Source organism: Sinocyclocheilus rhinocerous, unplaced genomic scaffold (genome assembly GCF_001515625.1).
Source record: "Sinocyclocheilus rhinocerous isolate Xijiao unplaced genomic scaffold, SAMN03320098_v1.1 scaffold171, whole genome shotgun sequence".
Classification (NCBI taxonomy): Eukaryota; Metazoa; Chordata; class Actinopteri; order Cypriniformes; family Cyprinidae; genus Sinocyclocheilus; species Sinocyclocheilus rhinocerous.
The window spans coordinates 1,024,791-1,047,904 of NW_015642206.1; the positions used below are offsets into that span (position 1 = coordinate 1,024,791).

At 36.5% G+C, this 23,114-nt stretch overlaps 1 protein-coding gene across 1 annotated transcript in view; it reads left to right on the top strand.

Annotated features, from left to right (window-relative positions):
* Positions 1–23,114, top strand: part of LOC107755747 (ras GTPase-activating-like protein IQGAP1) — a 46,938-nt gene that overhangs the window by 20,373 nt on the left and 3,451 nt on the right. The window contains exons 6-33 of the mRNA XM_016572641.1: positions 2,973–3,040; positions 3,907–4,020; positions 4,130–4,308; positions 5,963–6,050; positions 6,344–6,507; positions 6,593–6,680; positions 7,067–7,227; positions 7,313–7,479; positions 7,586–7,710; positions 9,186–9,349; positions 11,989–12,079; positions 13,016–13,183; positions 13,598–13,740; positions 13,833–14,003; positions 14,494–14,577; positions 14,689–14,760; positions 14,849–14,918; positions 15,029–15,237; positions 15,566–15,718; positions 16,061–16,224; positions 16,458–16,754; positions 16,835–16,997; positions 17,227–17,459; positions 19,390–19,522; positions 20,781–20,883; positions 21,101–21,242; positions 22,511–22,598; positions 22,714–22,926. Of these exons, the coding sequence (XP_016428127.1) occupies positions 2,973–3,040; positions 3,907–4,020; positions 4,130–4,308; positions 5,963–6,050; positions 6,344–6,507; positions 6,593–6,680; positions 7,067–7,227; positions 7,313–7,479; positions 7,586–7,710; positions 9,186–9,349; positions 11,989–12,079; positions 13,016–13,183; positions 13,598–13,740; positions 13,833–14,003; positions 14,494–14,577; positions 14,689–14,760; positions 14,849–14,918; positions 15,029–15,237; positions 15,566–15,718; positions 16,061–16,224; positions 16,458–16,754; positions 16,835–16,997; positions 17,227–17,459; positions 19,390–19,522; positions 20,781–20,883; positions 21,101–21,242; positions 22,511–22,598; positions 22,714–22,926 (4,015 nt within the window). The remainder of the gene's footprint in view (positions 1–2,972; positions 3,041–3,906; positions 4,021–4,129; positions 4,309–5,962; positions 6,051–6,343; positions 6,508–6,592; positions 6,681–7,066; positions 7,228–7,312; positions 7,480–7,585; positions 7,711–9,185; positions 9,350–11,988; positions 12,080–13,015; positions 13,184–13,597; positions 13,741–13,832; positions 14,004–14,493; positions 14,578–14,688; positions 14,761–14,848; positions 14,919–15,028; positions 15,238–15,565; positions 15,719–16,060; positions 16,225–16,457; positions 16,755–16,834; positions 16,998–17,226; positions 17,460–19,389; positions 19,523–20,780; positions 20,884–21,100; positions 21,243–22,510; positions 22,599–22,713; positions 22,927–23,114) is intronic.

A 23,114-nucleotide genomic window follows, 5' to 3' on the forward strand; every position in this document is an offset into this window, starting at 1 on the left:
TCTCTCCGCGTGCGTCACTTCTGAGCGGCGCATGCACAAAGCAGACCTCATACGTAATTCCCCCGGAACTCCTTCCGTTTACAACAGTGAGCGCAAGCTAGATTCAAGTGATTATTACGTTTTGAATATGGATATTTTTCTTACAAAAACGCATCAATTCGCTACAGGAGGCCTTTGTTCACCCCCCGGAGCCGTGTGAGACACTTTTTTTTGTGGAAGGGTGCTTTTTATTTCACGTCATTTGAACTGAAGGAATGCAACACCCGCTGAGTACAACGATAGAGCTTGAAAGATCAAAGACAATTTTTAATATAACTCCGACTGGATTCGTCTGAAAGAAGAAAGTCATATACACCTAGGATGCATCGGGGGTGAGTGAAACACAGCCTAATTTTCATTTTTGGCTGAACTAACCCTTTAATGCTTATTTATAAATACATATTGTTCATTCATAATACATTAACTAATGTTAATTTCTACAGCTTGAAAAAAGTTACAAATGTACATTATCATTCATATGTTTGTCGTAAGTAAGATTTTTGAATACTTGAATGTCTACTCAGAAACGCATTAAATGCATTAATTTGACCAGAGGTGACAGTAAAGACATTTATAATGTTACAAAAGATTTGTATTTCAAATTAATGCTGTTCTTTTGAACTTTCTACCCATCAAAGAACCAAAGAAATGCATCATTATTATTTTCAGTACCACAATTGTTTTTATCATTGATAATAATACAAAAATTTTTTCTTGAGGAGCAAATCAGCATATTAGAATGATTACTGAAGGATCATTCATGTGACACTGAATGGCAGCAGTTTTGCCATCACAGGAATAAACTAATGAATGTTAATCAAATAAATGCAACCTTGGTGAACATAAGACATTGGTTTAAAAAAAAAAAAAAAAATTCTTACTGACCCCAAACTTTTGAACAGTAGTGTGCGTTTAAGAAGGAACCCAAACTATATTTAGTTCAATAATATCACAGAGAATGGGTGGGCTTTTCTGAAAAACCACAACTCACAAGACATTAGTGCCAACACCCTGACAACCACCCACAAGAACCTAGAAGTGTGACAGTGAGGTTTGCATGGGCAGCATCCCCTTTCTCAGAAAATTTCATTTAGCATTCACTTGTAACTTAACATTTATGTTAAGTTATTTATAGGAAACCATAGAATGACTCAGTGTAGAAAACGGTTTATGAATCATTTTGAAGTAAAAAGCCAGGTAAGTCATTAGTATCTTAATGTATGCAAATTGTAACATTTAGACATTAGCAGTTGGAGTGCACAGGGGACTGTGTCTAATGAATGACCACAGGAAGGCTTCTTTTACTGTAAATGATTTATAATGTTTTCCTGCTCTCTTTTTCTCTCTCTCTCTGTCTTGTGTGTGGGTTGCCTGGCTTCCTCTCTTTGCCTTGCACACGCTCTTCCTTCCTGACCCTGAAGTTAACCCACTCAGTAAGACTAGACAACACTGTGACTGTGCCCAGAGAAAATCCTGTGTGGCTCAGGCATCATTAAATCACCATCAGCATATACATTGCATTAGATAGTAGACACATGTATATGAGTATTTTTTTTATTTCCAAGATCATCAGTGTTTTAGGTTAAAATATCTCTAATATAACATTATGTACGACACAGTAATGCTTACATATTTATATAAAAAAATGTTGTGTTATGTATTTATACTTTGATAACCAAGGACATTTTTTATTATAAAGGAAATGTTTGTCTGCATAGTTCTGCTATCAGTTTGGCTCTAAACAATAATCAAGCTTGTGACTCATGAGGTATAGTGACCTACATCTCTTATATCCGTTAAACCACTTAACCTTTGGCCCTTCTGTAGTACGGAGGATATTTTACACATCTCTCTGGCTATTGTTGTAGGGGTCAAAGGTAAGGAAGGCATGTTAAGTTTATCTGTCATGCATAAATGCTCAGGCACAAACCACTCTAAACCCTTCAATAATTCATTACTCCTCTATTTGTCCTCAATCAGTCGACAGATAAAAGTTTAATGCAGTTTCCAGCATGTGTTGCACACTAACTGCAGGCTATTTTCCTTTTACAGAACTGGTATAGGGCTTTACTTAACTCAACTGCATACTGACATCTAGTGGAAGAACATTAGAACTACATATATGATTTTAATGCTTTGTATTGCAAATAAGGCTAGTGAAATATTTAAAACAGTGCTTCCCAGCCGGTTTTGGCCTTAGGGCACAACACAGTATCAAACTGGGAACATGTCACTTGCCTGTATAATTTGGCTGCTGTTACCAAGAGACATTTTAATGCAAGAATTTGCATTAAAATACCATAGAGTTTCATTGTGCAGTTGAAATGACATTTGACATCAAAAACTAAACATAGGAATTGAAGATATTTTGACTATTTATTTTGCTGCATTATTGTATGATCAAAGCCTAGATAGCAGCACGTCTAAGGACAGGAGTTGCTTTGGAATATATCTTTTTAATAAAGAATTTTCAGTCTTAAATACTAGCTTCTTTCAGTTAGACATGTTGCTTCTTCATATTGCAGTAAGGCTAAGAGAGTTGAAGAGATGGTGTTTATGATTTATGATATGTGATTTTATGATATTTTCCTGTGTGTTTGTGCATTTATTTATTTTCTTTTAAAGTGTATATGTAGTAAATTAATTGTGTTTATTGTAAATTTGGTGCATGTCCTTACATTGTCTTGAATTTAGTGTACTGTATAAATGTGTGATAAATGTTTAAATAACTGTCTTTGGGGAAACTTTTTTTTTTTTTAATTATTCTACCATTTTGGAGAGAAATGAAAATACACAATAATTTTAACTTCCAAAATTATTGTGCATCCTCGGCTCAGACCAGTTTTCTCTGCTGTCTCTTATTATATCTCATTCTCTCGCTTTTATATAGTTCATTTATTTATGTATGTATTTATTTGTTCTTCTTTGTGTAGCTTGTACCTGTACAAATTGGGAATTGCCCCTCAGATCCAGGACTTGTTGGGGAAAGTAGACTTTACAGGTATGCCACAGTCATTCACAAAAATAAAAAAATTTAGCTCAGGTCCAAAGTACTAGGTCTGCCTGTAACCACAGTACATATTAATACTTTCAATAGTAATTATATTAACAATAAACAAATAGTTTTTTCAAAGGCTAATCCTTAACCTATTACTTCAGTCATAAATATGTGGTATCTGCAATCCATTTGAGATTTGAAGCACATATAGTGGTGCTCCCTTACAATCACAGAACTCAAGCACAGCCATGCAATTATATCCATAACTGAAGTGTAGATCCACCTCTGTCAGCTCAGATCACAGGAGAGAGAAAAGGAGAAAAGTGCCTCAGGTTTTAATGATAGTGAACACTCTGCAGAAACCTAGCTCTTTGGGTTTGATTAATGATCGGATTGTAATGACAGATAATTACTGCTTTAGCTCTGTTCAGAGTGTAACTCTTCAGCTTATTTATTGTGCTGCTGTTAATAAAATATCTCATCAGGAAAACTGAGTTCAAGTCATAATGATGTGGTATGTAGTGAATTAATAATGAAAGTGAAAACACATTGAAGATTAAAGCAAGCTGTTTTTGCAGAAAACGATTTCTGTAGTGGTTTGGTGTTGGGCACACTTGTAAAATGATTTAAAGTAACAAGGCCCTTGTTTTTTTTTTTGACGTGAATAAGTATGGAATATGGATATTATGTTGGTCAATAATTCAATCTGTGTTGATAGTTTGAACTGCAAGACAACCGTTGTTGTTTTTTAAATGCATTACAGTTGCAGATCTTGTATAAAATGCCATAGGTTATACGTTTTGTCCGTAATAACATAAATTAAGATACATGTAAAATATGTAGCCTAATTGATGACACTCTTTCCACAGAGGAAGAAATCAGCAACATGAGGAAAGAACTGGATAAATATGGCATCCAGATGCCCGCCTTCAGCAAGATCGGTGGCATCCTGGCCAATGAGCTTTCAGTAGATGAAGCTGCATGTGAGTGACATTTTTCCTGTTTCTCCTATTCATATGTTTTAATTAAACACACATAATCTTCATTGTCAGGATCACATGTATTTGTTCTCTTTCTGATCTATATCTGTAGTACACGCTGCTGTCTTTGCCATTAACGAGGCCATTGACAAAGGTCATGCAGAGAGTACAATGGTGGCTCTGCAGAACCCCAATGCCTTACTGAGAAACACACAGAAACCACTGGTCCAGGCCTACCAGGACACACTGAGCAAAGCCAAGAGGAAGAAAGAGGATCAGGCTTCGGGACGGGTACACTAGATATTCATATTAAGTTAAAGTTTAGAAAAACCCTTCCATTCAAAGTTTTGTGATTGGTAAGATATTTTATGTAATGTATTCCTGTGATGGCAAAGCAGCATTTTCAGCAGTCATATGGATATTATGCTGCAAGAATGATAATATTTCTGCCTGTCAGAAGTAATGTTTTGCAAAACCAATGCAAACCGCATTTGTATGTGATTTAAAATCTGATTTAAATTGAGTTTTTGAAATTATGCACAGTATGAACAAAGCCTTAAGCCGGGCTCACACTACAGGAGTTTTAAAATCCTAATCGATTATGAAATCTGGTTGCAGCACACACATAATCTTTTCAGATTGTCTTCCCTCAAATATGAAAGATTTGAAAATCCTGGCATATCACACACTACAAGATATTATTAAGATTATCATGCCAGAGGGAGCGCCTCACGTGATCTCACGCAGCAGATCGTCATTGATATTTCAATGATGTTTACATGTTAGCTAGCGTGCTAACACTCACCCGGTACATTCAAAACTGAGGCGATTTTACCCCAGCGCTTCTCTTTCTCCTTATGGTTGTGATACGTTTTCAACACATTAATACAGACAGTCGTGTTACTACAAAATGTCAAGAAGCAATTTCCTCAGTCTCCAACGGAGCCGTACAGCAGCTGTTTTGCGGTCGCGCATTGGCTATTGTGACTGACGTAATCATATAGCCGTCATCTTTTTGCAGCCTCCTTTTAAACAATCTCCAGCATTCATTTACTTGCAAAATCAGCAGGATTTTGATTAAAACATAACAGAATCAGCCTTGCTAGTTAAATGCTGATGCCCTCTAACACTCCTCACACACTCTGCTGACTCCAGTATCACCTGATCCCCTGATGTTGGCTCAGTTGAATAGTCATTTTGTTGTGTGTACACATCTAAGGTTGTGTGAATAGTGTATTACCGCTCAGGGATTTTTTTATTTATTTAATTTTTTAGCCTGGTGTTAAGATCTTTGCTCACAGGCACAATGGTGATAGCTCATGTCTTGCTGGGATCAAACCAATAGCATTCTCATTACTTTCCCTGAGTTTACCCTGTCCTCTACACCACCAAATCTATGATTGTTTTTTTGTTTTTTTAATAAGTCTTGTTAATAAATAAAGTGTGACATACAGCGGCTAAAATAAGTATTGAACACGTCACCATTTTTCTCAGTAAATATATTTCTAAAGGTGCTGTTGACATGACATTTTCACCAGATGTCGGTGATAACCCAAGTAATCCATACATACAAAGAAAACAAAACAAATCATTTCAGTTTGTATGAGTTATGTGTATTAAAATGGAATGACAAAGAGAAAAAGTACTGAACTACTGAAATGTATTTAATACTTTGTACAGAAGCCTTTGTTCTTTCCAAGCCTTTTTGCACCTCCCTTTCTCCATGTGTTCAATACTTTTTCTCTGTGTCATTCCATTGTATTACACATAACTTAATTTCTGAACGTATTTGTTTTGTTTTATTTGTATGTATGGATTACTCGGGTTGTTACTGACATCTGGTGAAAATTTCATGTCAACAGCACCTTTAGAAATATATTTACTGAGAAAAATGGTGGCGTGTTCAATACTTATTTTACCCGCTGTATTGTGTGTGTGTGTTCAGCGCTCGTCTGTTGCAACTGAAGAGAGAGATGTGTATGAAGAATTGCTGACTCAGCAGGAGATTCAGAGCAGTGTAGACCTTGTGAACAGTAAGTGTTTTAATTTGTTTTTTTTTTAAGTTTGAAAAAATTCAAACACATCAAAGGTATGACTTAAAATTTAGGTGGAATATTTAATATATATATATATATTACTTTAGATTAAGGTGAGCATAAGAGACCATGTGGATGCTTTCATGGAAATACATATGTTATAACATATAATATAACATATATATTTTGTAATTTAATGGATAGTTATTTATGGGATGCCCTGCAATTGATGCATACTGTATGGCATAGTATTATATAAATGTTACGTAAAAATCATTTTCTCACTCTAGCATCAGAAGCTATTCAACAGTTAAATCAGGCTCTTGATGCTGAGGATCAGAAAGCCCTACTGGCCAGCCTTAGGTTGCCTGCACTTGGTCTTGTGGGAGTCCTTGATGACAACTCCAGCTTTTACCTGGAGCACTTCACATCCTACAGGGAGCATAAAGTTAAGGTACTAAAGCAGACTTTCCGTATCAGGTAAAATTACTTTTCAGTCAAATGAGTTTGATGAGAATATTTATGACATCCATATGCAGGATGCTGGTGCGGGTGCTCAGCTGGAGAGGGAAGAGATTCAGAGGGTCATCACTTCCTGTAACGAGTTTGCAGAGGCTGAGAAACGAAGTATGTTGCACACATACATGTAGCCTTGACTAGCTGATAAAATAGCCTAGAATATAGTGTATCTGTAGATACTGTATGAAGCTCTGTATTTCATTGTTTCTCATTCAAATCATGACAGGTGAATTTATACATACATTATAATGTAAAATATAATTTTTAAAAAATGTTTTAATGTTTTTAAAGATTTAGTGAACATTAGATAATGGCTGAGGTAAATATTAAAATAGGGAAACTGAGCTTAAATATCCAATATTGACCATTATATAACCAAAGTGGACTGATACAGATCAATTAAAAAACTCTCTAAAAGCAGCTGATCACTAATTTAGCACCAGTTTATATTGTTTGTCTGATACTACTGATTATTGTGCTCTTAATGGACACAGAGCAGGAAGTGGTTGCTGCGATCAATGCAGCTATTCGACGAGGCATTCCAGAAGAGACCGTGGAGGCGCTTCTGAACCCAGAGGCTCAGTTACCCATTGTCTATCACACTGCTGCCAGCCTGTACCAGGCCGAGCTCTTCAGCCTGCAGCTTGGCTGTCAGGTCAGTTTTCTTAACTCTCTTATTCCATGTGTAGCTCTTTTTTGTCCCTACTTACAAAACTAGTTTTCATTTTTTACCATCTCAGAACAAGGCCGGTCTTACTCATGAGGAGCTGTGTGTAGCTGTGGAGATGCTGTCTGCTGTGTCTGTGTTAAATGAGGTGCTGGACACTAAAGACTCTGTGGCCGTCATTGAGCAGCTCAGTGACTCTCCACTGGGCTTCAGTGGTCTGGATGCTGACAATTTACAGAGGTACAGTGATGCTACTGACTGAAAAAGAGAGAGGTGTCACACTATATGGCACACTAAGACGCAATTTAGGAATTTGCTTCATTAAGTGGTTGTTTTGCTTTGTTAGATACGCAGACACACTGATCCGTCTCAGAGCTGAGTCCCTCGCTCAGGGTCAAGAGTTCATCACCTGGAATGATGTTCAGAAATGCATCGACATTGTCAATGTCCAGGTGCATGAGGAACATGAGAGTAAGCAAACTTTGAAATATATTGTACAATATCATTCAAAAGTTTTTGATGAGTACGATTTTTTAAGAGATTAACACTTTTATTTAGCAAGGATGCATTAAATTGCTCAAAAGTGATAGTAAAGACATTAGTAATGTTACAAAAGATTTCTATTTCACAAAAATGCTGTTCTTTTTCTATTCGTCAAGGAATCCTGAAGTAATGTATTACAGTTTACACAAAGTGATTAAAAGGCACAGCTGTTTTTAACATTGATAAGAATAAAAAAGTTTCTTGGACACAAAATCATCATATTGATTTGCATATTGATTTGATTTGATCAGCATATCAGAATGATCAGCAGCAGCATGCTGTTGAAAATTCAGCTTTGTCATCGCGGGAATAAATTACATTTTAAAATATGTGACCCTGGAGCGCAAAACCAGTCTTAAGTTACACGGGGATATTTGTAGCAATAGCCAAAGATACATTGTATGGGTCAAAATTATCGATTTTTCTTTTATGCCAAAAATCATTAGGATATTAAATAAAGATCATGTTCCATGAAGATATTTTGTAAATTTCCTACTGTAAATATATCAAAAATTTATTATCATTAGTAATATGTATTGCTAAAGACTTCCTTTGGACAAATTTAAAGGCGATTTTCTCAGTATTTAGATTTTTTTGCACCCTCAGATTCCAGATTTTCAAATAGTTGTATCTCGGCCAAATATTGTCCTATCATAACAAACCATACATCAATGGAAAGCTTATTTATTCAGCTTTCAGATGATTTATACATCTCAATTAAAAAAAATTTTTTTGACCCTTATGACTGGTTTTGTGGTCCAGGGTCACATAAGAAAATAGAACACAGCTATTTTAAATTGTAATAATATCTTACAATATTACTGTTTTTACTTTATTTTTAATCAAATAAATGTAGCCTTGGTAAACAGAACAGACTTCTTTCAAAAACCCCAAACTTTCGAATAGTAGTGTAAATTTCAAAATGATCACCACACAAGATTGAAAAGGAAGTATTTCAATAGTTTTTTTACCTTTCAAAATGTATTCGGTTTTAATGAATTTATGTAATATAATAAAAACAGACTAAATGGTCTTCTTAGTAATGTGTTTCATAGACTTTTCTTTTACAATGAACATTTTAAGATGATTAAATTCTACCATACAAAGAATGTCTGTTTTATAGAAAGTTACTCCGTAATGTGTATGAATTGAACTTCATTTATCCAATGTACTGAAATCTCACAAAAAAAGTTTTATTGAACATTTAAAGATTCTCATAAGTAAACATTTAGGCTTTGATCAGCATTCAACTATAATATAAAACATTATACATGATCTTGAAACAACATGTTAATGTGTAAACAACAAATTTAGGACCTTTTTGTCTTTTTCTTAATCATTGACAATATTCCATTGAATATTCCAGTTGTTGAGCACATAAAATTCCCATGTTCCCTGTGTAGGAGTCATCGCTATCGCTGAGATCAACGAAGCCCTAAATTCTGGAGATCCAGAGAAGACACTTGCCGCCCTCCTACTCCCTACAGCTAAACTACAGGGAGTCAATCCAGCCAACGCCAAACACTATCACAATCTACTGCTGTCCACCAAAGACCTCATCTGCAAGGTGAAACAGAATAACAGTGCTGAACCAATGAAATGTCTAAAGCCCCGTTCACACCAAGAACGATAACTATAAAGATAACTATAAAGATAACAATATTAGCGTCCACACCAGCGAACAATATCGTTTGTTTATTCTAAGCGCACGCGCGTCTGCCGCTTTAAATGTTATCGTCCTTGGTGTGAACGGGCCTTAAGAGGTTACATCTGTTATTTCAGATACTCTTTTCTTATACAAATGATCTGGACACTTTTTACTCAACACTCAACTTTCCTGGTCTCAAAGATTTTGTATTCAGCTTGACTTAGTTTCATGTTTTCACTTGAGTGTAAGTGTCCAACTCCTGATCAAGTCAGGAGCCTCTTCTAAAGTAAAAAGTGGGAAGTCCAACCACAACATCCTCAACCCACTGTTAAGCCATTTTAGATAAGGAAGTCCCCCTCGCAGGCCACAAAACAAACATCCTGGTATTTAAAAGGACTCAACTCATGGACAAAGCCATCGAAGGTCTAGAGCTAAAGGATCTAAAGTTGACTTGGGAAGTGGAAGTCTTTGTGAGGAGATATGAGAGGAAGGGGTCCAGACAGCTGTGGAAAGAACACAGACATACGGCTGCTTTGTAGTAATAATACAAGTCATACTGCTGCTGAGTGTACAGCTTTACATAGTGTGCAAAAAGAAGTGCATTACATGGGGCAAAGCACACTAAAAAGATCCCAAATACCAACGTACTGGCCTTCATGTAGTGTTTCCAGTCATGACTGGAACGATTTAGATGGTAAATGATGGATCCGTAAACGAATGTGATGACTAGTGATGGCAGGATGAACCCCAGGCAGATCAGACTCAGTCTGCATGGAATCAAAGCTCGGTTGAAAGCTTTTTCATAGGACTGGATATCATGACACGTCACCATCTTTTGTTCAAGAACTTGGTAGCTTTGCTGAATCATAAACTCAGGTAGCATTGCAATAGCAAAAACCATCCAAATGGATAAACTGGTGCAGATCGCATAGTACTTTTTTGACATTGTCCTGTAGAGGAACGGGTGGACCACCGCAAGGTAGCGCATCACACTAATACACATGTGGGCATGGATCGAGCAGTAGATGTTCCCATAAAAGCAGGCAATCACCACCTTGCAGGCGAGCTCTCCAAAGATCCAGTCATTGTTTTTGAGGTGATAGTGGACTCTGAGTGTGAGGGAAAGTAGCAAGAGGAGGTCTGAAACTGCTAGGCTAAAATATAGGATACCACTGGAAAGATTCTTTCTTCCGCTGAGGCAGGTTAACACAAAGACATTAGAGGGGATCCCGATGAGGATGGCTAGGATGTACGCGGATGGAATGATCCTAGTGCTGACAATTCCAGTGGTGTGATCGATGACATTGGCACTGACGTTTATCACAGGCACCTGGAAGGATGAGTTAAAGACTATTGTTCCAGGATATGTTTTTGGGTGAGGTGGCTTGTTTGGAAAAATGATTCTGGAATCTTTTGATACTAAAAAGAAAGATTAGAAAACAATGTTAAAAGACTGTTATACAGGGTGTTCTTAGTAATTACATTTCACACAGATTTATACTGAAAATGTGGTTACATTTAAACTGAAGTGAATATAATTCTACAGAAAATTTTAGATTGGATAATAATTAATAGCTGACATGGCTTCAAGTTTTAGTCAATTTGTGTAGTCAATAATAAGAACATTACACATTCAATGCTAATGCATACATATTTTTGTTACTTTATTGTCTAGAAAAATCTGGAAAACACTGAATTGACTTTGAAATTTAAAGTGACCAAAGACATTAAAACCAGTTGAACAGACAGTTGTTGTTCAGTTTTAGTTTTTAATATTATAGGCACAGATGTTCCAGATTTACCACGGGTTAGTTCTCGCCACAGTTTTAAAAAATGCTAAAAAAGTGGGCGTGGTGCACTGCGAGCGGAGGGGGAAGAGGGGAGACAGACAACACACACACAGCTTCAAGTTCAGACAGTTTCATTTCGCTCCCATCGAGTTAAAAACACAAATAAATGCACAGCCATTTGCACTCTGTATCGAAAACATACATGAACGTGCCGAACTCTTATTAAAAAAGCAAAAACAAACAAACTCCTTCGATTGAAAAATGGTGACGTGTTCAATACTTATTTTACCCGCTGTATGCATTCACGCCTCTTTTTTGGTCTGTTTTGACTAAACCACGTCTTCCCTATTACTGTGGGAACGTTCCTAAAGTAGGGAAAAGTAATAGACCAAATACTGTACTATATTTCTGTCTCATAAAGGAAAGCAAATCTGTGTTCATGTTTTATTACATTGTTCATCAGTGTTCATACTGTATATTATTCAAAATCTTAAGTTAAACCTTTGCTTAACATTTGACATCTGTATTGAGATGCTATTTATATGACTGCTGTGAAAAGACTTGCTGTTCAACAAAAACAAGGCATTTTCCAAAGAGATTTAACCAGTGATAGTTGCACAGAATGTCTCCCACCTTTACTTGATTTGGTTGATTAGATTTAGAGTAATTTGGTCTGTAGTAGCAGATGATTTGTTTGCCCTGTGACAGTGTATTCAGTTACACTTGTTTGTATGGAGCATGTGCTGACTGTGTGTTGTGCTGTAACAGAGCTCTGGAGATGAATCTGCTGTGCTGTGGCTGGACCAGATCCAGGAGGCCGTGCACACTGCCAACCGGGACCAGGAGGACGCACTCAAATGTAAGTGTGCAACCAAATATAAGCTGCATGAAAGCTGTAGGATTAGCTTTTCTGTTCAGTCTATTCATTTCTTATACACATCCCTATAAAGGATGTGCATTAATACATATGATCCACATAATTACCTATGACCTTTCAAGTCTATTAAGTTTAATATTTAAACTCTGTTGTACAATACTTATAGACTACAGTAAAAATATGTAAACTTTTTTTAAATTTTATACATGTAATCTGTATAACATTTACACAAATTAAAATATAGTCTTAGGAAGAACTGTGACTTTACCCATTCTCAATGATTACAAAAGTAAAGCCTAACATTTGAAATAATAGTCATAAAATCTTTTTTTTTTTAAATGGAACAGTTTAATGACCCTTTAGACAAAATTTTTTAAAAATGTATAAAAAAGGTTGCATGCAGTATGTGTTTTTGTTGAGTAGCATCTTTGATATGCAAGGCATTTATGGCTTATTTAGTATGATATAAAAGAATATGGTGCTCATTCTCAAGGAGGAAATAAACGTTTACATTTTATTCAGAGGCCTGAAATTAGGTGCAGTTGCTGATATTTACATGACCAAAAAATAAGGTGAAATTCTCATAGCTTGTGATGTAAATCAATGAGATTTTTAAAACACTATATCAGACTACTTACATCGGTTCATATATAAATATCAGTTGTCACTTTGTTATCTTAAAATAATGCCTTAGTTACATGATATTTAAATGCTTAGTTTTATGAAGCTCTGCAGTTTTTATTGAGAGGGGCAAAACATGGTATGTTATACCATATTTGATACATTTTAACATGGTTTGAGGATGTATAGTTAATCAAATAAACCTAAGTTACCTCAGTCAGTCCAGTAAGTGTTTATCTTGAAACATTACTACTAAGAAAATAAAACGAATTCTTACGTTTGTGTGAATGATGTCAGTGGCTGAGGCAGTAGCAGACATTAACAGGGCAGTATCTGAGGGAGATGCTAAGGCCACACTAGCTGCTCTGCAGTGTCCTGATGCAGGTCTTCGAGCGGTGCTGTCTGAATGTGCTCATGTCTACCACAGCCAGCTCGCTCACTTACAGAGCACTCAAACAGAACAAGGTAACTCTATCTCACCCCTGATGACTGCGATCTGGAAGGTCTAGCTTTAATCTGAACATTAACTTATCTGCCTTACTCTTTTAGGCTGGAGAATTTCTTTTCATGCTGTTAGAAAATATTATTGATAAATTATAGAATTTATTATATATTTAGCAGCATATTGTGTATGGTACAGTAGTGTATTCTTGTATATTTTTTCATTACCATTAACAATCCTAATAGTGTAAAATTTGTACAAATTTGCCAGTTTAATTTGATAAATTGTTAAATAATAGTTGTAAATAGTCCTATCACCTAAAACATTTACTGATTCATTTGATTTCAGACAGAGACAAATACACATGTCTAGAGCTCCTGTGAAGAATAACTTATTTATGAAGAATTGCATTCACATTGCATTACATTTTTTTGTAGGAACTAGTGGCAGTTTATGGATGAAACACAAGATCAAGGATAAATATGACTACTTCTACAACATTGAAAGCAAGGAAGGGACATGGGTTGAGCCAGATCATTTTGTCCATGACAGTTCACAGCTCACCAAAGAAGATATTCAGGTAGGTCTTCAGGACAGATATACATTTACAGTTTTTAGTGTTGAATTAAAGTATTTAAGCTCTGTTGTTCATGTTTTCTTTCCCCTAACTAGAGTGTTTTGAGCAGTGTAACAGCAGAGTATAACAGAGAGCAGCTGTGGTTGGCCAATGAGGCGCTCATCATCCAGCTTCATGCCCTGATTCGTGGATACCTGGTGAGGCGGGCACATAATGACAGGTTGAAGTACCTACGAAAGCAAGAGCTGAGTGTCATCAAACTGCAGGTGCTTAACTGTTTAATGTAAAGTATTGATACTTAACTTGATTACTTGTATGCCAGGCCACTAACCTAATATGACTCAACATTTTTTAATTGTTTAGCATAAAAAAAGTTACATTATTATTTTATAATATTATTTCTGTTATTTTTAAGTTCGGATTGTTTATTAAAGAAAACAATTATAGTGAGTAGTTTCATAGTTTTTGTAATATGACATTTACACATCAAAAGCATGTAAATCTAAATGATTAACTCTTCTGTTAACTCCTCAAATAAAAATCCTCCAGACAATAAAATTAGCAATAGCAACGAAATATCAACATTATACAAAGAAAGTATTACAAAAAAGGGTTTAGTAACCGTATTGGCTATAAATTCTAGAGTTGTATTGTTTTCTTTACAGCTCAGTTCAAAAGAAAATAAACTACCAATATTCTCTAAGAACAAATATGTGATGTGGTCTATTTCACATGGGGTTTGGTTTATGATTACAGGCATCCTGGAAGGGCTACAAACAGAGAAGAGTCTATAAGGACAGACTAAAGACCTTCCAAGACAGTGTGAGCAGTGCGATTAAGGTAACGGTCCTATCGCTGATGCTCATTTATTACAGTATTTCATCATATTTTTCCTTGTTGCTTTGAAGTGCAGTATTCATAATATGAAAACTTGTTTCCTCTGTAATTTAGTTACAGTCACTGGTGAAGATGTGGAAAGCTAAACGGAGCTACACAAGGAGACTGAAGTACTTCAAAGACCATGTAAGTCACACACAAGCACTGATGTGAACGAGCAGCTTCTTTATCAGTTATACTCATGAAAATGGCATATTCTGTGTGTCATGCTCAGGAGAAAGAAATAGTGAAGATTCAAGCTTACCTTAAGGCTAACAAAGCAAGAGTTGACTACAGAACCTTGAGTAAGTCAATAACATTTTATTTAATATGTTAATTAATTTACATTTACTTGCATAGACAGTTGATTGGTTTGTAAGGTAAAGATGAATGTGTTTTTCTGTTTTTCAAACAGCCGGTTCTCAGCACCCCCCTCTCTCAGTGGTCCGTAAATTTGTACATTTGCTGGAACAAAGCAGCCTCGATTTACAGGAGGAACAGGAAGTGACACGGCTCAGAGAGGAAGTTGTCACCAAGATTCGTTCTAATCAGCAAATGGAAAAGGATCTGAATTTGATGGATATTAAAATTGGCCTGTTAGTAAAAAACAGGATCACACTACAGGTTAGATGCAGTTTGCTTTCAGTGCTTTCATGCGGTGATTTTAAATGATCCTTAAAGCTTAACAATCTCTTTGAATTGCTTGTTGGATATATTTGAATGAGATTGAGATACATTATCCTTTGATGTGCATAGGTTTCTGTTTTCCCATGATGTGAAGTGCTACTGCAAGCAAATACACATCACTGAGAGAAAACAACAACAACAGCATATTTGTATTCTTAGGAGTCTCATGAGAGTAGAAGCAGCTACAGATGTCCAAACCAGTCGAGTATGAACCCTTGACCCATTCTAATTTTTCCATCTACTGCTATGTTGTCTCCTCTGGTAGGATGTGGTGTCACACAGCAAAAAGATGAAGAGCAAAAAGAACAAAATGAGCAAAGAAGATCTGGCCATGGGGGAAAAGCAGGGCATCAAGGGTCTGAGCAAAGAGAAGAGGAAGAAACTGGAGGCCTATCAGCATCTTTTCTACCTTCTACAAGTGAGATAAGGAACTTTGGCACGAATTTAGTTATTTTAAATCATTTAAGAAATAGTATAGAGAATAGAATAGAATGCTGCATCGCTTGGAGCTGACCAAAGGCTTTAATGGAATATTCCAATAAAATTTTGCACCGATTGCCACAGGAAATTATTTTACTTGTTCATTAAAAAAAAAAAAAAACAGCATTAAAAAATTATTAATATAATAAACTATTTCTAAATGATTTATTTGTAATATATATATATAATTAAAAAATATTTTATACATTTACGGAATGTATAAAACTCATAAATACTGTATAAATACCTTTTTAATCAATGAGTTTTCTTCATTTAACAGACCAATCCTTCATACCTGGCCAAGCTAATCTTCCAGATGCCCCAGAACAAATCCACCAAGTTCATGGACACTGTGATCTTCACGTTGTATAACTATGCATCAAACCAGCGGGAAGAGTACTTGCTGCTCAAGCTTTTTGAGTCAGCCTTGCGAGAAGAGATCAAGTAAGATATATCTTAGATATACTAATCATTTCTATCTTAAAGATTATATTTTAAGGATAGAGATACTGTTTGTTAGCTCGAGCATTCAAAAACAGCACTGTTTTGGAGAGACCAATATACCTCTGAATTCATAATTAATGCATCAAACATCAGTCAAATGTCTGTGATACAATATATCTTTATAATATTGAGTATGGCAAATATCAATGTTACTCTGCTGTCATCTGTGGTAGATCTAAGGTGGATCATATCCAGGAAATAGTGACAGGGAACCCTACAGTCATTAAGATGGTTTTGAGCTTTTACCGTGGTGCTCGCGGGCAGAACGCTCTCAGACAGCTTCTAGGCCCTGTGGTGAAAGAGATCATCGAGGACAAGAACCTGGGCATCAACACTAACCCTGTAGACATCTACAAGGCCTGGGTTAATCAGCTAGAGACCGCTACGGGAGAAGCCAGGTTTAAACCTGCACACACCATCCATCTGCATATTTTCTCATCTTCTACATATACGCTTTCATTTTGGAGTCAGTCCAAAACAAGATACATTTTCAACACATAGCATTGTGTAATATTTTGCTCATGCATTACAGTCATCTCATTATTTTAAGGTATGGCCAGATTTTTTTTTCTGCTGCTGATCTGATTTTTACTTTTGCATCATTTGATCTGTTTTCTTTTGCATGCAGTTACGGCATGAGATATATTGCTAAAGTTCTAAACGACACGCTTCATAAGAAATTCCCTGACGCCACAGAGGATGAATTATTAAAGGTCAGATGTTAAAAATTTCAGTGGTACCCCTGTATCCATACAAATGTTTAGTTTAAAATAGGTATTCACTAGGCCTGTCTGCAAAACTCTTTTCATACTTGAAATGAGGCTGTAATTGCTTAACGCACCAAACCACAACTGCTTAAAGATTTAACATCTTAAGAACCCAGGAAAATATTGGTTCACATGAAATAAGTGCTGTCTGAATGGTGCCATCTTTTTCCCACAGATTGTTGGGACTCTGCTCTATTACCGTTACATGAATCCTGCCATTGTGGCTCCAGATGGCTTTGACATCATTGACATGACGGCCGGAGGACAGGTGCATTCGGAGCAGAGGAGGAACCTGGCATCAGTGGCTAAGATGCTACAGCATGCTGCTGCTAACAAGCTGTTTGAGGACGAGAGCGACCACCTCACCCTTATGAACAGCTACATCTCCCAGACCTACCAAAGGTTCAGGTGAGGAGAACAGAGCACTTCATCAGTGTGAGGTTTGTCCAGAGTCACAAACAATAAATATTATTCCTGCTGGGAAGAATCCAAAACTTATAGGAATAGTTCACCCATAAATGACAATTAACCGCAACATGAAAATTTGATACCGGCATATCCCTATTTGTAAATAGAATGTTCCATTGAGTCTGCTTATTTAATTACCTAATAAAGCATGTCAAAATTATTTAGGAAAATAAGATTTTCTTATCTAAGTGATAAAATGTTGCATTGCAAAAATGAGTACACCTCCAATTAGATCCAATTTTGGATCAACAGGTGAGTATGTTGAACCAAAGAAACAATTTCTTGACAATTATAAGTGTTACATAGCCCACTGAATCATTCTCAGACTTAATGTTGACAACAATGGAATCACATAGGAGAGAACTATCAGGAGATGTATTTCATTGCTCAAAAGAGGACAGCGGTACAAGAATCACATCCAAATCATTGTTTTAAGTGTGAAAATATAGCAGAGAGAAATAAAATAAAAAATGGACTTGTGACAAGGTCCCTGAAATAATCAGGCCTGTACTGTATTTTAAGCTTTCATTTCATGAGAAGGAGCAGGAGCAATACCAAGCAAGTGTCTCAGAGCTGACAAAAGTGACTATTGCATCTCACACAGTGAGAATCAACATGCAGAAGTGAATTGCATGGTTATTTATCCACACTGGATCTACATACTGTAGCCAAAGCAACATAAACTCATTTAGCCTTTTCCAAGGCCCATATTTACAAAATATAGACTTCTGGGAAGTCAGTCATAAATAAGCTTTCCACTGATGTATGGTTTGTTAAGACAGGACAATATTTGGCCGAGATACAACTATTTGAAAATCTGGAATCTGAGGGTGCAAAAAAATCTAAATATTGAGAAAATCGCCTTTAAAGTGCTTAGCAATGCATATTAATAATCAAAAATTAAGTTTTTATATATTTACGGTAGGAAATTTACAAAATATCTTCATGGAACATGATCTTTACTTAATATCCTAATGATTTTTGGCATAAAAGAAAAATCGATAATTTTGACCCATACAATGTATTGTTGGCTATTGCTACAAATATACCCGTGCTATAATGACTGGTTTTGTGCTCCAGGGTCACAAATAGGATTGAATGGGTGCTGAAGGTGTGGGGCAGTTGTTGTTTATCAATGGTGTCATGAATTCATACAACTTCATGTAATAAAATAACTTGAAACTACTCTCTCATTATAATAATACTTATTTTTAACTATTACTAATTTTAAGCATTAACATTTTATGTAGAAACTGATGAGTAGAACAAAAGATTTGAAACAATCACAGATCTGAGGGTCAGGGCAGGCTGAGGATATATGGAATTGGAGGTGAAAGGTGGGGAAGTGTTTTTGTGTAAAAGTAAGGCATCAGCAGAAAGGAGGGACATGTGTTCCCACTTCAGACACATTAATGTGTGTGTGTGAGGAGGCTGGAAGTGCTAAATGACCTTTTGCCCAAAGCCCCTCATTCCCATGCTGGTGAATCATGCTTACTGGAAACTCCCCGTTTTTTTCCCCCTCAGATTCTCAGCAACTCTGCCTGATTACACGTCAGTGATAGACCTGGTAGTTTACACTTGAGCTGGATTACTGCAGTTTAGCATGTGACCTTCTCATTCAGGTCTACTTGGCATTATACATTTGTTTTTATCTTGTTTTATTATTTTGTTGGTTGTGCAAAATTCGGTAGAAAGCTCAACAGATTTCTCGAAATTTGAATAGCTGACATTCACAAAATTCCTCACTCCCATGTCTTTTTGCCTAATTTCATGTGTTTTTGGTTACTCATTTTACCATTTTGATATTAATTCTGAAGAAAGAAATAGAAAGAAATCCACAGATTTAATCTTTTCTTTTTTTGACTTTCAGGGGCTTCTTCCAGGCAGCTTGTGACGTTCCAGCTCCGGAGGAGAAGTTTAACGTGGACGAGTACTCTGACATGGTGACACTCAGCAAACCCATCATCTACATCTCTATTGAGGAGATTATCAACACACACTCTGTAAGACATACAACTTAACATGCAACTGAGAATTACATACAGAGATACAGTTATAATGCTTAGATTACAAGGGGAAAAAATGAAACATGCACAGATGAATTGTGCACAGTAAGATTTATAATATGCATAAGGAAAATTTTTATTTCGTGCCAAATTCAGTAGAAGTGATGACCTTTTCTTTTATCTTATTTCTGGGCTGTTCATATGAAAGAGAATCCAGTTTAGATGTGTCTTGTCAAAACGTGTGGTTTCAGCATTTACTGTTGGGCCTTGATCTGGAATGTGAAGTCAAATGCTTTTTTTAGACCTGCAACTCATTGTGATTAAGTTTCATTAGCCACCTATGAGTCATGAGTGGAGTCTTCTTGAGGAGCGGCTTAACTTGATCCATATGTGTGAGGACGTGACATCATGACCTGTGCAGACATAATAGAGTCTCCAAACTTTTCCCCTCTCAGTCTAGTCTCTACACTCTTTCAGTTGAAAAAAACAGACGGACATTTCATTTCGGGATGTTTCTCATTATGCAGCACATAGACAAACAGATGCGATGTCAATTTTAAGCAGTATGGCTGTAATGTACTGTATATTATGTTGAATGAGTGATACAGTATTTTATGATTTGAAAATATATTTAGAAGTTGTACATGGAAGAAATTGGTGTCCAAATATTCCCCTTAAATCCAACTGTATTGCCTCCTAATGTTGGGTGCCGTTTTGTTTTCTCTGCCAAATTTTAGAACAATGAGATGTATTGGAAACAAATAAGTCATCATCTTATGTTGCCAATTACAAATATCAGAAAATGAATCATACACACGAAGACAGGGGGCGTCTAAGTTATTTACTTTACATTTTACATTTATGTATTTACAATATGTTTTTATTCAAAGTGACTTAGATTGCACTTCAAGACATACATGTTTTTCATGCATTGCCTGGGAATCGAACATATGAATTTGGCATTGCTAGCACAATGCTCTACTCTTTGAGCTGCAGCAAAGTAACTTTATCTATAAAATGATATTACATCAGACTTAACATATATCATACTTAACGGTACATGTACAGTATTAGAACAATTTCATAGAATCTTCTGGGTTTTGCTGTGAATGTAACATGGTACTCAGTTAGTAGTAATAACAATTGCAATAGGAATGTATCTTGATCCAAGCTGTGTGATGTTAAGTATTATTGTTTTGTAGTCTGTACAGACTGCTTGTAGCTGGAATACTTAAATTGGCTTTTTTTCTTCTAGTTGGTGTTGGAACATAAGGAAGCTATTGCTCCAGATCACAGTGATCTTCTGCATGAACTCCTGAAGAACTTGGGGGAAGTTCCTGACGTCGAGTCACTACTTGGTAAAATTATAACAAATACAAACAAATAATTTCATTCGTTCACTCAGAGCAGCTTTCAAACACCAGCAGTTTATTCACCTAGAGGAAGTGAAGACTGCAGCGGTGTTGCCTTTGGCAAAAGAGTCCAGATGAATATGCCCTCACTGACAGCTGATTAAAAGAAAAGGACAGTAAACCACTGTCAGAAAAATACTGAATGTGAAACTCTGACACCCAGGTGAAGGAGCTTTGGATGCAGATGACCCCAGCAAGGAGAACTCACTGAGTCAACTGGCCAAAACAGAGGTCTCCCTTACCCTCACCAACAAGTTTGAGCTGCTGGAAGGAGATGACAAAGACATGAAGGGACTGATGATGAAGTAAGTGAGCAAGTAATCATCACTTCTTTCAACTGCCTTAATGCGTAAAATGTCCTAACATACAGTAATACATATCTCTTTGCCCACACTCAACTTTTCTTCACTGTCTTCATTTCCTGTCTTCATATCTCTCCTGACCCATAGGAGGAAATGGTTTGGTGTCCCGTTTTATCTTTTCCAGTTCTAAAATGGGCCTTTTTTGACCAGCTTGTGTAATTAGAATTGTTGAGTATAGGCTTGTTCACACTAAGACGAATGTTCAGTGCAAAAATTTGATGCGATAAACATTTTCATTTAAATGAACAGCTGGTAATAAAAGACAAACTTTCGCATGCCGTTAATGCAACAGAGTTGTTTTACATAGAGGTATTCTAATTTCTTTTTCATCACAATGCAAAGAAAACTGCCCAACCAGAAGCATGATTTTGGTCATATGGTGTAAAGAGGCCTTAAGGACGGAGGTCATCACGTACTTGAAATGTAATACTCTAAGGAAACATTTGTCGACTATCATTTGCTGGCCAGTATTGTCCTAGCACTTGTGTCCTGACCTCTAGCTTTCTAGTCTATCTTTGGGAAGGAAGCAGGAACACTGACGTCACTGCTCATTGTCTATATGTTTACATCTGCTCCATTTCCACTCAGAAAAAAACACAGCATCTGTGAAGCCCCAGTGACCCAGATGTGTATGATCTTCTGTTTACAGACTGTATGAATATCAATTACTGTAACCAGCCAGTTTGTTTATATGCAGTTTGAGACAAACCACAAATTAGTCTGCACTTCTTTACAGGCATTTTTGTATGCTTACACTACCAGACAAAACTGTTCCAAACCTGCATAACATTCTTTTTCTTTCTTTCTTCCTTCCTTCTGTGGAACATACATAAAACAAAATATTTTGAAGAATGCTCTAGTCCAAAGAATTTAAAATGTCAATTAGCTCCAAAACAACATTGGAGCTCATTGACTGACTGTATAGACAAAAATGACAAGCATACAATTAGTTAAATTCAGTCCAGACATTTGTAAGTTGGGATATTTCACCCAAAATGAAAAAATTCTGTCATCGTTTTGTCCTTTATGTCACCAGCATATGGCAGTCTTGATCAAATCTCAATTGTGAGTGCCCGTGAAGTAGTCTTGCATTGCATTATCTGCTGGACAATGTCAGCCTGTATCTTAACAGATGAGACAACGCACAACATGAGGCACTCTGATATTCCTGACTAGGACATCCTTCTCTTTGTTTGCCTGTCACTTTGCAGAACAAAGAAACTGATAGTGGATGTTGTGAGAATTCAAGCAGGGGAAACACTCATTGATATCCTAGAAACTCCTGCCTCTGCTGCACAGGTATAGTAGGCTCTTGAATTAATGATAAAGACTGAACAGAGGTCAGTCTTCCAACAGATTGAAATGAAATGGATTCGCCTCAATCAACCGTCTCTCTCTCTCTCTGGTGCTGTAGGAGGCAGAGCACGCTAAGCTAGTAGAGCGACAGGTGGTGCAGGACTCTCAGACTCCAGAGGGGCTGAAGAGCAGCAAGGCCATGCTGGAGGACTGCCAGCTGCCTCTGGAGCAGAAGAAGAGAAAGATCCTCAGGAACCTGAGAACTCTGGAGCAGGCTGGTCTGGTCAGCTCAAAACACAAGTACCAGGAAGTCATCAATGACATCTCCAAGGTCAGGCCTTATTGACCTCAGAACTGTTTGAAAAGACGTTGGGGCTTGTTGAAAAGTGTTAATTGTCTATTGGACAAATGTAGTTATAATGATTGCTTCTGTATTAAATCATACCATGACCTTGTCGCTTGAGGACTGCAGGGTACCATAAACACCTTCCATTAGTTCATGTCTGTTAGTCTGACTGT